The sequence below is a fragment of the Anser cygnoides genome, chromosome 1, assembly GCF_040182565.1.
Source record: "Anser cygnoides isolate HZ-2024a breed goose chromosome 1, Taihu_goose_T2T_genome, whole genome shotgun sequence".
Classification (NCBI taxonomy): domain Eukaryota; kingdom Metazoa; phylum Chordata; class Aves; order Anseriformes; family Anatidae; genus Anser; species Anser cygnoides.
Genome location: NC_089873.1, coordinates 103,088,871 through 103,100,517, shown reverse-complemented (window position 1 = coordinate 103,100,517; position 11,647 = coordinate 103,088,871). Strand labels below are relative to the sequence as shown.

The 11,647-nt window shown below is 40.6% G+C and overlaps 1 protein-coding gene across 4 annotated transcripts; it reads left to right on the top strand.

Annotated features, from left to right (window-relative positions):
- Window positions 1-2,875: 2,875 nt before the first annotated feature.
- On the top strand, window positions 2,876-10,911 carry GSTK1 (glutathione S-transferase kappa 1). Of its 4 annotated transcripts, XR_007159267.2 has the most exons (9): window positions 2,876-3,040; window positions 3,733-3,814; window positions 4,598-4,726; window positions 5,067-5,167; window positions 5,595-5,630; window positions 7,905-8,021; window positions 8,514-8,607; window positions 9,847-9,990; window positions 10,413-10,911. XR_007159267.2 is itself a non-coding variant. In XM_048051558.2 (8 exons), the coding sequence occupies exons 1-8, from the start codon at window positions 2,975-2,977 to the stop codon at window positions 9,894-9,896; spliced, it is 675 nt and encodes a 224-aa protein (XP_047907515.2). In that variant the 5' UTR covers window positions 2,876-2,974; the 3' UTR covers window positions 9,897-10,195. The 4 variants fall into 4 exon arrangements, 2 of the variants coding, with proteins under 2 accessions (XP_047907515.2, XP_047907516.2); XR_007159269.2 differs by lacking the exon at window positions 8,514-8,607; XM_048051558.2 differs by lacking the exon at window positions 10,413-10,911 and having other exon boundaries at window positions 9,847-10,195.
- Window positions 10,912-11,647: the final 736 nt, after the last annotated feature.

Below are 11,647 nucleotides of genomic sequence, written 5' to 3'. Positions count from 1 at the left end.
TATCCTCTCAGTCCCTCTCCTGTTGACTTGATGGGTTTTATCCTTGAATAATGGGGCTGATGGCTGCCCTAAGGCAGCCCTGTGTGGAGCCTGGGAAAGTGTTTTCCAGCTCTTGGAGGGAGATGGAATTTGGGTTCCCACCTACTACTTGGGTTCCCACCAGCTACTGAGATGAGGGATATCTTGGCCAGCTGTGTGCATGTGTGTCTGTGCCTGTGTGTGTGTATGGACAACAGTCTGTACGCGCATCTGGAGTGAGGCTGTAGCCTCAAGGGTTCTTATGTCCAGGTATCACATGGATCCAGGGGCAGATCTCGAGCAGTCTGAGTGTCTGAGCCCAGCTGTTGGAGGGATCCACCTTGTACATCTGTATATATCCTCACTAGTAGACTTCCATTTTGCTCAGCCAAAGAGGGTAGCAGAGTGAGGCCATTGGAGTTGTCTGTTTTCATGTGAGCGCCCTGAGCATATCTGTGATCTGTGTGGCCAGCAATGTCCATGCGCTTACGTAGTGCATATGTGCACTCTGTGTGAATCTGCCTACTGGAAATATATCTTCAGCCTCACCACTGGATGGACCTGAGAAGGACATGGAGAGATGTGGATTTGAAAGGTGGACTATCTGGTGGATAAGAAACTGGCTGGACAGTTGCATCTGGAGAGCTGCTGTCAACAGCTCAATGTCTAGGTGGAGATCAGTGATGAGCGGTGTCTCTCAGGGGTCCATACTGGGACCTGTACTGTTTAATATCTTTATTAATAACACAGTAAGATTGAGTGCACCCTCAGCAAGTTTGTGGATGATGCCAAGCTGAGTCACTTTGTCTTGAGACACCTCTCATTTGTAGGCATCTGCTACATATCCAGCACTGTCCCCCAAAAGTTGATCAACATCCTGAGTCCTAAGAAAGCTACTTCTTTCGCTGTGTGTAGTACTCACACATGCGTCTTCCTAGACAGCCCTAATTGAATGTGTTTAATTGGTAGTCACTGCATATGATCATTACATAGCAATATGCCATTCACTATCTTACAACCTTATCACGAACCAAAAAATTTGTGAAGGGCTGGCAGCAGCATCTTGGATATGTGGATTTCTTCCAGCCATGTCCACAGAGCTCAGACCTTGCAGATGCCATTCAGTGGTCCAAATGTGATTAACCACTCCTAGTGCAATATCCTGGCAATACTTAATCTTGTTTGTGCTAGCACCCACAGAAATGAGATCAGTATGTTTGTTATTGGCATTCTTACTCTTTGCAATTTTAGTTTGATCTTGACTTCCTATACCCATCTTGATTCACTTTGGTGTGGGACAGCTCAAAGCATTTTTAACCTGTGCTTTCCACCTTACTGTGGTTCTACTATTCTATGGCAATGCCACATTCATGTATATGACACCTGCATCTAGCTATTCACCAGATCAGTCTGTTTCACTGCCCCTTATTGGACTGATCACACAACCAAAGCTGTCAACTCACCTGGCTAATATGGAGTATGGTTAACCCCCAAAATATTCCCACCATCGCCAGACATGTGAATTAACCATACAGAACAAGCACTTGAAAGGACAAAAATTTCAGAGAAACAATATGACCACTCAGAATGAAGATCTGAGCTTGGAAGTGAGCATAATACAAAGGGGAGAGATGAAACTCTAACTTCTTGAAGCAAAAGTCATACTGGGGAAAAAATGTTTCTGTACCAAAGTAAACAGCAGGCATCAGCAAATAGGGAAAAAGGTATGTAACTCCTTTAACAATAATTACTACTATAGCAACAAATTATGCATGAAGTAAGTGAAACCAGGCAGAAGAGATGAGAAAAGAGAGAGTAGAAATTGTTTACATTGAGGAATTTATTCAGATATTTCTCCACTCTTACTCCAGAAGCAGCAAAGCTATCTAGAAACAGGTTATCTTTAGTAGAAGTTAAATAAAGTTTCTGTATCATTCCAGTGGCAAACACACTTGCAGTATCACAGAATCACATGCAAGCTAAACAATTGCAGGAGAAAGAACTCGTGAGGGAGATCAATCTCTCCATAAATCCACACTCCACCTGCCCTGAAGTCCAAATTGGTGAACTAATCCAATTCCAGGGAGGCAGGAGAAAAGAATGTCTCGCTCTGCTTCCTTTCAGAAATAGGAGCACCCCTGCCAACCCCATTCACTTTCTCTCCCACTCACCTCTTCTCAGCCACAGAAGGATGTCAGGAGGGAGGCACCTGTGAAAGCCCAACACTGTTCACAGCAGGGCTCCCTCCAAAGCTAGATCCAGCCTTCCCAGGTTAGATCATGACGGTCTCTTTCCACCTTCGCAGCTCCCCTCCCTTTCCATCGGCCCAGAAGAGCTCTTCTTCCCACTCCCACAGCAAGGCTGCCGTCGCAGGGAAAGAACCCACCCCAGCGTTTCACCCTGAAACGTTTTAAGCCATTCCCCCACCCTGTCCCCAGGCTGCACGGGGGGAAACAAACACTGCAAGGTCCATGATACCAGCACCCTCTGTAGGCTCCAACAGGGACACTGTGCTTTTGGGAAAACATCCTGGACTTCTCTGCTAAAGACAACTCCCGGCTTTCCTCCTTGGGAGCTTCCTCTCCTCCTCCCTCAGCATAGAGGAGGACACAGACTCCCTCCCCAACTCCTCCCTCTTCTTCCCAAGCCAGGCTCCATAGGAAAGACAGCAAACAGCACCTCACAGCCAGGACCAGGCCCCAGCCGCGCCAGGCCAGGAAAACTCCCGGGGAAAGCCACAGAAAGACGTGAGGAAAGGAGAACACATGGAACCAGTCCAGGCACCCCCAGCCCCTTACCACCCCACACCCCCGGCACGGCGGGACCGGGCCCCGCGAGCGGAAGGGCGCCAGGCCCCGCCTCGCCGCTCGCCGGCCAGGGGGTGGTGCCGCTGGGGCACTGGGTGAGGGGTGGCGGCCCTTCGGCTCGGCTCGGCTCAGCTCGGCTCGGGGCTAGGATGGGACGGACGCTCGTGGAGCTGTTCTACGATGTGGTGTCTCCATACTCCTGGCTGGGGTTTGAGGTGAGAGGAGGGGAGGAGACGAAGGGAGGCCGGCCGGCCGGCTGGCTTTTCCCGGCAGTTCCGACGTAGCCCCGTCCTCCGCGGCGGCTCCTCGCCGGGAGCCGGCCTGGCGCGGCCGGGGATAGGAGTCGGCTGAAGGGCAACTCGTGCCTCGCCCACCCTGCCGCAGGCAGCGGCGTTACAGAGCCAGTTTAGCTAACGGAAGATCCGTGTTTTGGTTTGGTTTGTTTGGTTTTGATTTGGTTTACCCACGATATGTTTGGATTTCATTTTTCTCTCACTTGTGAGAGCACTTGTGAGAGATATCGCAGTTTCCTCCTGATGTTTTGAAAACCAGGGAATGCTTATGAAGCACATCCCAGCCTAACTGCAGCATGGCCTGTGCTGATTTGGGAATTATTGCTGAACACTTAAGTGAAAGTTTTGATGTTAAACAAGTGCCCACTCATGAGCCTGATCTCTTGCTTATTTTGCCCTTGCTTAGACTTGTGTAGTCATAATTCAGATGTGGTCTTTTCAGTTTCTCTGAGATGAGATTTCTCAGGCAGCATCCAGAAGAGGATTTTAGGACATTGCTAATAATAAAGGATTTATCTGCAGCGTTTATTTCATGCCTTAGCTTATTTTCTATTTGCATGGATATCTACAGACCTCTCCGACTGTTAATCTGGCATTGCCTTTCTGTGTTGCAGGTACTCTGCCGGTACCAGCACATCTGGAACATTGATTTGCGCTTTCGTCCGGCTTTCCTTGGTGGCATAATGCAAGCAACTGGTAGCTAATTTGTGGAGATTAACTCCGTGGGGAATTACTTTCTTCACTAGTGGGACACTCCTGTGCACAAGCTCAATGAGTGCTGAACCCACAGAGCCACCTTTAAACTCAGTTTTGGCACCATCAGCAAAGTAACTGTAGGATTGTGGAGTTCGGTAGTGACTGAGAAATCAGCTGCAAGGCATTTCATACTGTTACAACATTACCCCTAATGCTTATACTCTCTGTGGAAAATACTGTCTGCATCCAAGTTCCTCAATTCTAAAATAGGATAATAATAATTTGATATGGAATAGTTTTCTAAAAGTTTTGTTTTGAGTTAAAACTAGAGTTAATCTGTGGAACACCTACAATTTCTTAAGATACATTAAGGATCAAAGTGTGTCATAAAATAGTACTTGTGGTCTTATTAGAAGAAATTAATCACTGAGATTTATAAATCACGAAATTAACAAGTCTCTACATTTATTTATCCATGTGTAGTTGTTTAGTTTAAAGGTCATCAATCCAAATCAATATAAATCTCTGCCAGGACATTTGCTTCTTTATTTAAAACTGGTTCTGCTAACCTAAAGGGCTGATCTGGGCAAAACCAAAATAAATAATTTTTAAACCATAGTATTATGTTTGGAAAATCTGCATATGTTTCACTAAGGCGATATGAGATTGTACTCTTCCTTAGGCATGTGTATAGATGAGGTCTAACTTATCAAGTTTTGTTTTGTCCAGTGCTTTTGTAATATAGTTGAAATCTCCTGCTTATAGTGGAACTTTTTCTGAAAGGTAACAAGCCCCCAGCAATGTTGCCAAAGCGTGCAGAATACATGCTGAAGGATATAGAAAGGATGGGAAAATATTACCAGGTGCCTGTAACAATTTCAGCAGATGACTTCCAACGTATCTTTGGTAAAAGTAAGTAAGAGACTTAATGTAGATGATATTTTTCAACTCTGGCTCAAATTTTCCGTGACAGTAAAGGTTAAGATAAATTCTCTTACCACAGCCCTTTCCTTTGTCTGGGAGCACTATGAAGTCTGTGCATTTTTTTTTAATCATGAAAGGGAACTTCTGGGGAAATATACCTGTAAATGGTTTTAACATTGAAGGTACTGTGAATCAACATAAGCTTTACCATTTGGGAACTGTTACATAGACGGTCATACTGGTTTTAGGTAATACTTCTGCAGTCCATATCTGTTCCTGATCCTGTGCCTTGTTTCAGCATGTTTGTTTGTCTCCCCATGAAACCCAGGCAGTCTTGGAGCCATGCGCTTTATCACAGCCATTGATATGACACAACCAAAATACCTGGAGCCCTTATCTAGAGAGTTCTGGATGCGTTTTTGGTCACAGGTCGGTATTCTATAAAGCCAACGTCTCGATCCTTTCTGTCACCATTCCTGTCCCACTTCATTCAAATGTGGAATGTGAGCAAGAGAAAGGAAAAGTCTTTTCATTAAAAGTCATGGCAGGAAACATAAAGTGATAGTGGTTCAGGAATCACTACAAGAAAAGAACTAGCTTCTAATCAGCTTAATTTGCCATTTCTTATTTTCAGTATGGATACTGAGTTCTGTGGGCTGAGTGAATCAGTAGTTCATGTCAGAAAACACTTAATGCGTTCCATGATCACGTGTCTTAAAACTTTTTCTGAGAAAATTTTTCCAGTAGTATCAACTAACATTGTTTTTATTTCTGTTTTCTTAGAAAATTTGCTTTCAAGTCCAGAACTGAGCTTTTGTTCATATGTACTGAATTACTTATTTTATTCTTTTACCAGCGTGAAGATATCAGTCAGCTGGAGAGTATAGTGGCTGTAAGTGTCTCCTTTCTGTTGGTGCTTCTGCATTTCTGGTACAGATTCTTACTGATGGCTTGTATCATTAATAACCATGGAAACAGCTTAGTGTGGCCTTACTAATTACTAATTTGTCAATTGATCACTTGGAGTTTTGAAAAACTCCGTTACGAAAAAAGATTTAATTTCTCTAGCTGCTCCATTTGGATTTATTTATTTATTTGTTGTCATGCTTTGAATAATACTTGGAACCAGAATCTCCCTTTTTGTTAATTCATGTGGCAAGATACCCAGAATGGACGATGAATTATTTGTTACTACTGGTCCCTACTACTGGTTAACAGTAGTGAAAGTATAAACATAAGTTTAAACATAAATATAAACATATAAGTGAAAGTATAAACAGAGTCTCCAGAATGCATTGAGATTTTGCTACATATGAAATCTTCTGGTGAAATGCAACACTTCGCTGGGAAAGTTAACTCTCAGTGGGATGATGAAGCCAAGCTTTACTATTAAGTTCAGTGCTGTATTGCCCCCTTATATGCTTAGACATTGTACTTGCTTGATGTATTTTCTTTTGCTGGCGAGATTTTGTACAGGTTGTAATGGCATCTAGGTTTCTGTGTAAGACCTTTTTTAAGGGATCTCTCTTCTACATTCTTTTATTTTTAAATTCTTAGAATATGAAGAAAAGAAGAATTGTCCATGGCTAAGGGGTACAGTCTCTACTGCCCAACTTCCCTATCTGAAACTTGAAACTTGCAGTCCAGCTGTTTTCCCAGAGTCTAGTCCTTGTACTTTAGCTTCATCTTAGTGCATCTTTTTACCAGAATTTCAGAAAAAGTTTGCATTTTGCCTTTTCAAGAGGCAAGACTTGAAGGATATATTTAAACATACAGGGAAAAAGTCCTAAGCCTACAAATCCATCATTATTTAAATACAGATAAAGCAAGGACATGCAGAACTTCAGAGAAACAAACTTAATACTCAGAAAGATCTGTAAGTAATTTAGCCATTCCTTGGAAGTCTATGAGTATATCCATGTTCAGCAAGGCACACAGGTAGGTATCTTCTCACTTGCTTTTGTCTGTTTTCATTCACTCTTGCAGCAAGTACTAGACCTTCCTCTCTTGTGGAACTATACCATCCAAAGCTGCAAAGGGTCCTCAGCCTTTTCATCTGAGTATTTATAGGTGAATGTATTCTAAACAATGATTGAAAAATGTTGTTTACTTGATACAGTTCCATTGTGTGTCTGTGGTATTTTTTTACTCAGTTTTCAGTCAGTAGTAACTTCTCATAACTTGCTATAGAAGCAAAGTAGTCTTTGAATCTTGTCCCAGTCTTCCTAAATCTTCCTGCCCTAAAATGGTGAGCATCAGATACTGTGTCTCTGTGTAAAGACTGCAGTCTAAACACTTTGGTTACCCTGCTTGCACAGCATTTTGTACTACTATCAGGCTACACTTGTTTATCTCCCATTTGAGTAGCATCAAAAAGAGCTCCTGATTGTCCTGATGTGGGGGGAAGAGGAGAAGGTACAAAAAAAAAAAAAAAAAGTGGATGCTAAATGAAGAAGAAAAAAAAGTGATTGAGACAGTTTTCTTTCAGGAATACTTTTACTTTTTTAAAAGTAAAAACAAACAAACAAAAAAAACCAACAGCATGTCATTCCAGCAGGTGTTAGAAGTTAACATTCTTTGTGAGATACTTTTTAAAAATAGATATTTGTAACTTCAGCATTACCCAATATACATTTGACTTTTACCTTTGGCACCTTTATTTCATTTCTGTTCTGTTTGTGTGGCAGTAGCACAGAGGAGACTAAAAAGATAGAGCAATAGTACTAGCAACTGTTAAAATTCTGTGAGTTACAAGTATCATTTACAGCTCCTATGTGGCCATATTTGTAGTAAAAACTGTGTCTTGGCATGCTAATATGGTAAGATTCTTGATTTTCCTTTTCAGAACAACTTATTTTTTTAACTTTCAAGTTACCTGATAAGTTATTGAAACAGATGTTAAACTCAGCATTCTCTCTATTTCTCTCTAACTCCTGAAAAAAAATAAAACAAAATTCCAGACTTAGGGCTTTAGGGGCTAGGAGTTGATAAATGATGAATAGGTTGGGAATACAGCAAGACAATGGGCAAGAATTACTTCACGGACATTTTGTAATTTTTTGTAATAGATTTTGGGTAGTAACACTGAAGATTAAATTAGTTAGTCCATAACAGGAATTAGAATGCTTCATGGTAAAGCACTCTTAATTATATTGTCTTTTCTCAGGTTGCAGGACAGGCTGGGCTATCATCAGAGTTCACCCAGAAGTTACTTGACATGATTTCATCCCCTGAAGTGAAGAATCGTCTGAAGGAGACAACAGAGGAAGCAATAAAATATGGGGTGAGATGTTTCCAGTGCCTCTTTTATCACAGCTATGCATTCCTTCCCTATTAAAAAAACTAGGAAACAAGGAACATGATCTATATAGATCATCTCTCTTAGCTTTCACATGTTCAAAAAGCAAAAGGGACTAACTCCCTGTTATTAGGATTTTTTTTGCATTGTCATCTGGGAAACTCATTCAGCCCATTCCACTTGGTTGACAAGGATGGGCAACTAAGGGACCAGTATCAAGTGATACTGTTTATCACTACTTGAAATAAATCTGTGAGTTTGTCAGGTTGCTTTTTTAGCTCACTGAAAAGGGGCACGCAGTCTGGATCCAGAGTCCCCTACTTTCTGATGGCTCCATTAGATTCATCTTTCAAAATGAAGAAGGTGAAATGAAGGGGAGGAAAAAAGTCAGCATTCTGGGGTTCTATTCCTGAAGATTGATCATGTACCTACAAAAATTTGATAACATTCTCTGTTTAATCTCCATGGTGTCAATAGGCATTTGGGATGCCTGCTGTTGTGGCACATTTTAATGGGAAACCTCATCTCTTTTTTGGCTCTGATCGTTTAGAGCTGCTAGCCAACGTTATAGGTGAGTGTACCTAATAATACAGCTAAACGAAACACACTTAATGTCTTTCAAATATTAAAAAATGTTGAGTATACTTCTTAAAATGTTGACTGGAATGTGTTTCAATACAGTTAGAGTGACCAAAGCTGTGAGTTCTCCATCCTCTCTCACTAGTTTGTTTCAAGGCTTTGCACTCCACATGCCGTTCTCAAATTACTACTAAGTTCTTTAGTTTTCAGAATATTCATATTTAACTATTTGATACTGGATATTGGATCTTGGTTAAGATTAAGACTACGGCTGATACTGATTTTTTTTTTGTAGTTTTAACATTTTTATTTTAAGTCTGTTCCTTCTTAATAAATAACACTATCAGAGCTCCCAAATCCATATCTTATTGTTACATAATTACACAACTTTAATAGAAATTCATTGATTGACCATCCTCTTGGATGTCAATGTCCTTATTTTCATTTTCTGTATTAATAAAATATAAATTTTTAATTTTTAAACAGAACTGGGTTAAGTTGTGATAAGTAATACAAAATGGAATTTGGCTACAGATCTCACATTTGGCAGCATCTGGAAAAGAGGAGAGCAGTAACCAGAAAGACTTATGTATATGATTAGGTGTGTTGCATTTGTGGAAAAATTTCAGCAGCAAACCTTCATTACTGTAAATTAAATTTGGCCATAAGCTAAACAGAAGGGAATTTTGGACACTTATTTACTTGTTCTGGATGGGTTTCTGATTGTATAAAAAAGTTCTTGATGAAAATGAGAGTGAGGAAGATTCGCTTTCCAACAGCCACTATCACAGTAACTAATCCTAATTGGAATGTTCTGCCCTGGTTTCTAGTCTCCACTCCAAACTGGGCAAGGACTTGAACAGATTCTCTTTTTGTTTCTCTGACTCCCCAGCCTTCTACCCTTTTTCTCTTCCTTACCACCAGCCCCTCAAAAAAGTAGTCCTAAAGACGCTTGATTTCACCCTCATGCAGAGTGTTCCAGACTTGCAGAACTTCTCATCTGTAACAGAGGAAAAGAATTCTTCTGTACAGCTGCAGTTGTAACTAGACAGCAAAGGATGTAGGAAGCAGGCTGCAGCATGCCAAACAATATAAATATCTGTATTCCATCATCAGTAGTTACCCTTCAAAAGAGGAGTAGGAAGAGTCACCCTGCTACAGAAATGTGACCAGCCAATCACTTTTCTGTATTAAATTTTAACTTTCTCTTTTGTTCTGATTTGTCTTGCAGGTGAAAAATGGCTGGGGCCAGTTCCTTCAGTTCCAAGCTCCAAGATGTGAAAAGTCTTGGGAAAATACATAAGAATGAAAGAATTACACAGATACGGTCGATCTTTGGTGATTATCTGAATGTATCCAATGAATGCATTTTATGGTGAGATGGCTTTCTCTTCCTTATCTGTTAACTCTACAGATCAGTCTTGTTTCTAGTTAAGAAGTTAGAGGTTTGCCAGTATTACCAGTCTGGTTAGTTCTTTACAAACTTGTAAAAATATGATTCTTTAAAAGATTAATGATTAACAGTAAAGATTAAACATTAAAGATTTAACTTCTTACCAATTAAACATCTTCCCTGACTATATCTTTCCCTTACTCTAAAAGTATGAGAATTAAATTATTATGGGACTGAGATCTTGATGGTTCAGAGATTTCTTGTATCTTCCTGCTTGTCCTTTAGAAACACGCACATACAGCCTAAAAAATGTTGGTTATGTTCTCCTTTTATTATAAGTCTAAGATACAACAAAGACACTAGAAGTACACAACAAGGCATTCATGCTTCTCTTTACCCTGCAGCATGCCAATTGGATAGGACACCAGAGAGACCAGTGGAAGAGAGAGGGACAATTCAAGCCCAAAGCAAAATCTGGGAAATAAATCAAGTACTTCAAAAAGAACTGTTTCCCAACTTGGACAGTATTTTATACACTTTGCATTTTAGTGACAGACATTTGAGAAGAGATTGACAGCACACGCATGCATTCTTGGGCACCAGCTCCAGCCCTTGTAGGGGTTTTTAATTAATGCCAGTTTTACAGTAGGGTCCTTGGAGGACAGTGGTAAATATGATGTAAACTCACTTGGTAACTGAACTAGACTGTATTATGCTTCCTCAAAGATGACCTAATTGCTGCTTATCTAAAGGTGATCTTGGATATGGCTATAAGGGACTTCATGTTGTGTGGTCGGCAGGGGGGAAGATGTGCAAACAACAACATTAAAACCAAAACATGTAACTTCACTCTCTCCTCTGATTACATTAGTTAGAAATTTTACACTGAAATAGTTTGAAGTTGGCCCTGTATTAGATGAATTGGGATAACTCTTGAATTAATTTGTGTAAGGCTTGATTTTTCTGTGATTCCTTGCTGCCTCTGATGCATCACTGAAGGAAGAAAGACTAGCAGCAGCTGGAATTCTGCTTCTGTCTCTTTCTGAACTTAAAGGTAAAGCATAGGCATGCTCAGTCACTTGAACAGCAAATCAGAAAGTCCTGGAACAAATCATAAGAAAAAGACCAGTATCCTTCATGTTTTTTTAGCTCTGTGTGTTGTGGAGTGTCATGTGTTCCCCCATCCACAATTTTTCCTTCTTACACCTCTTTTACCTGTTCAGGGAATATCCTATAAATTGAGAACTCCTTCCTCCTTTCCACCAGTGCACCCATTAGTCTGGGCAAATCAAGCCTGGAATTTAAGGAAATCTTTGTGAGATATAAAAAGCTACATTAATTTAGGACCAATTTGTTTTTGATCATTTCACCCCTGAAATTTGCTACTCTCCAATCTGTGCTACAGAACTGATTCTGAGGTTCTGATGAAAATGGAGTGAATAAGACATTGCTTTAAGTCAGAACACTCCAGTGACTTGATTTAGTGCTTGCTCAGAAACAGGTAAAATGCATTTTTTTTTTGTGGAGGTAATGAACTGTGGTGGGGAGGGAGAATGCAAGGAACATCTTGAATTAATCTCATGGTGAAAGCCAGGTTCTCATGAAACTTTATCCTCTGAAAGAGCTTAACTAAAAAAAC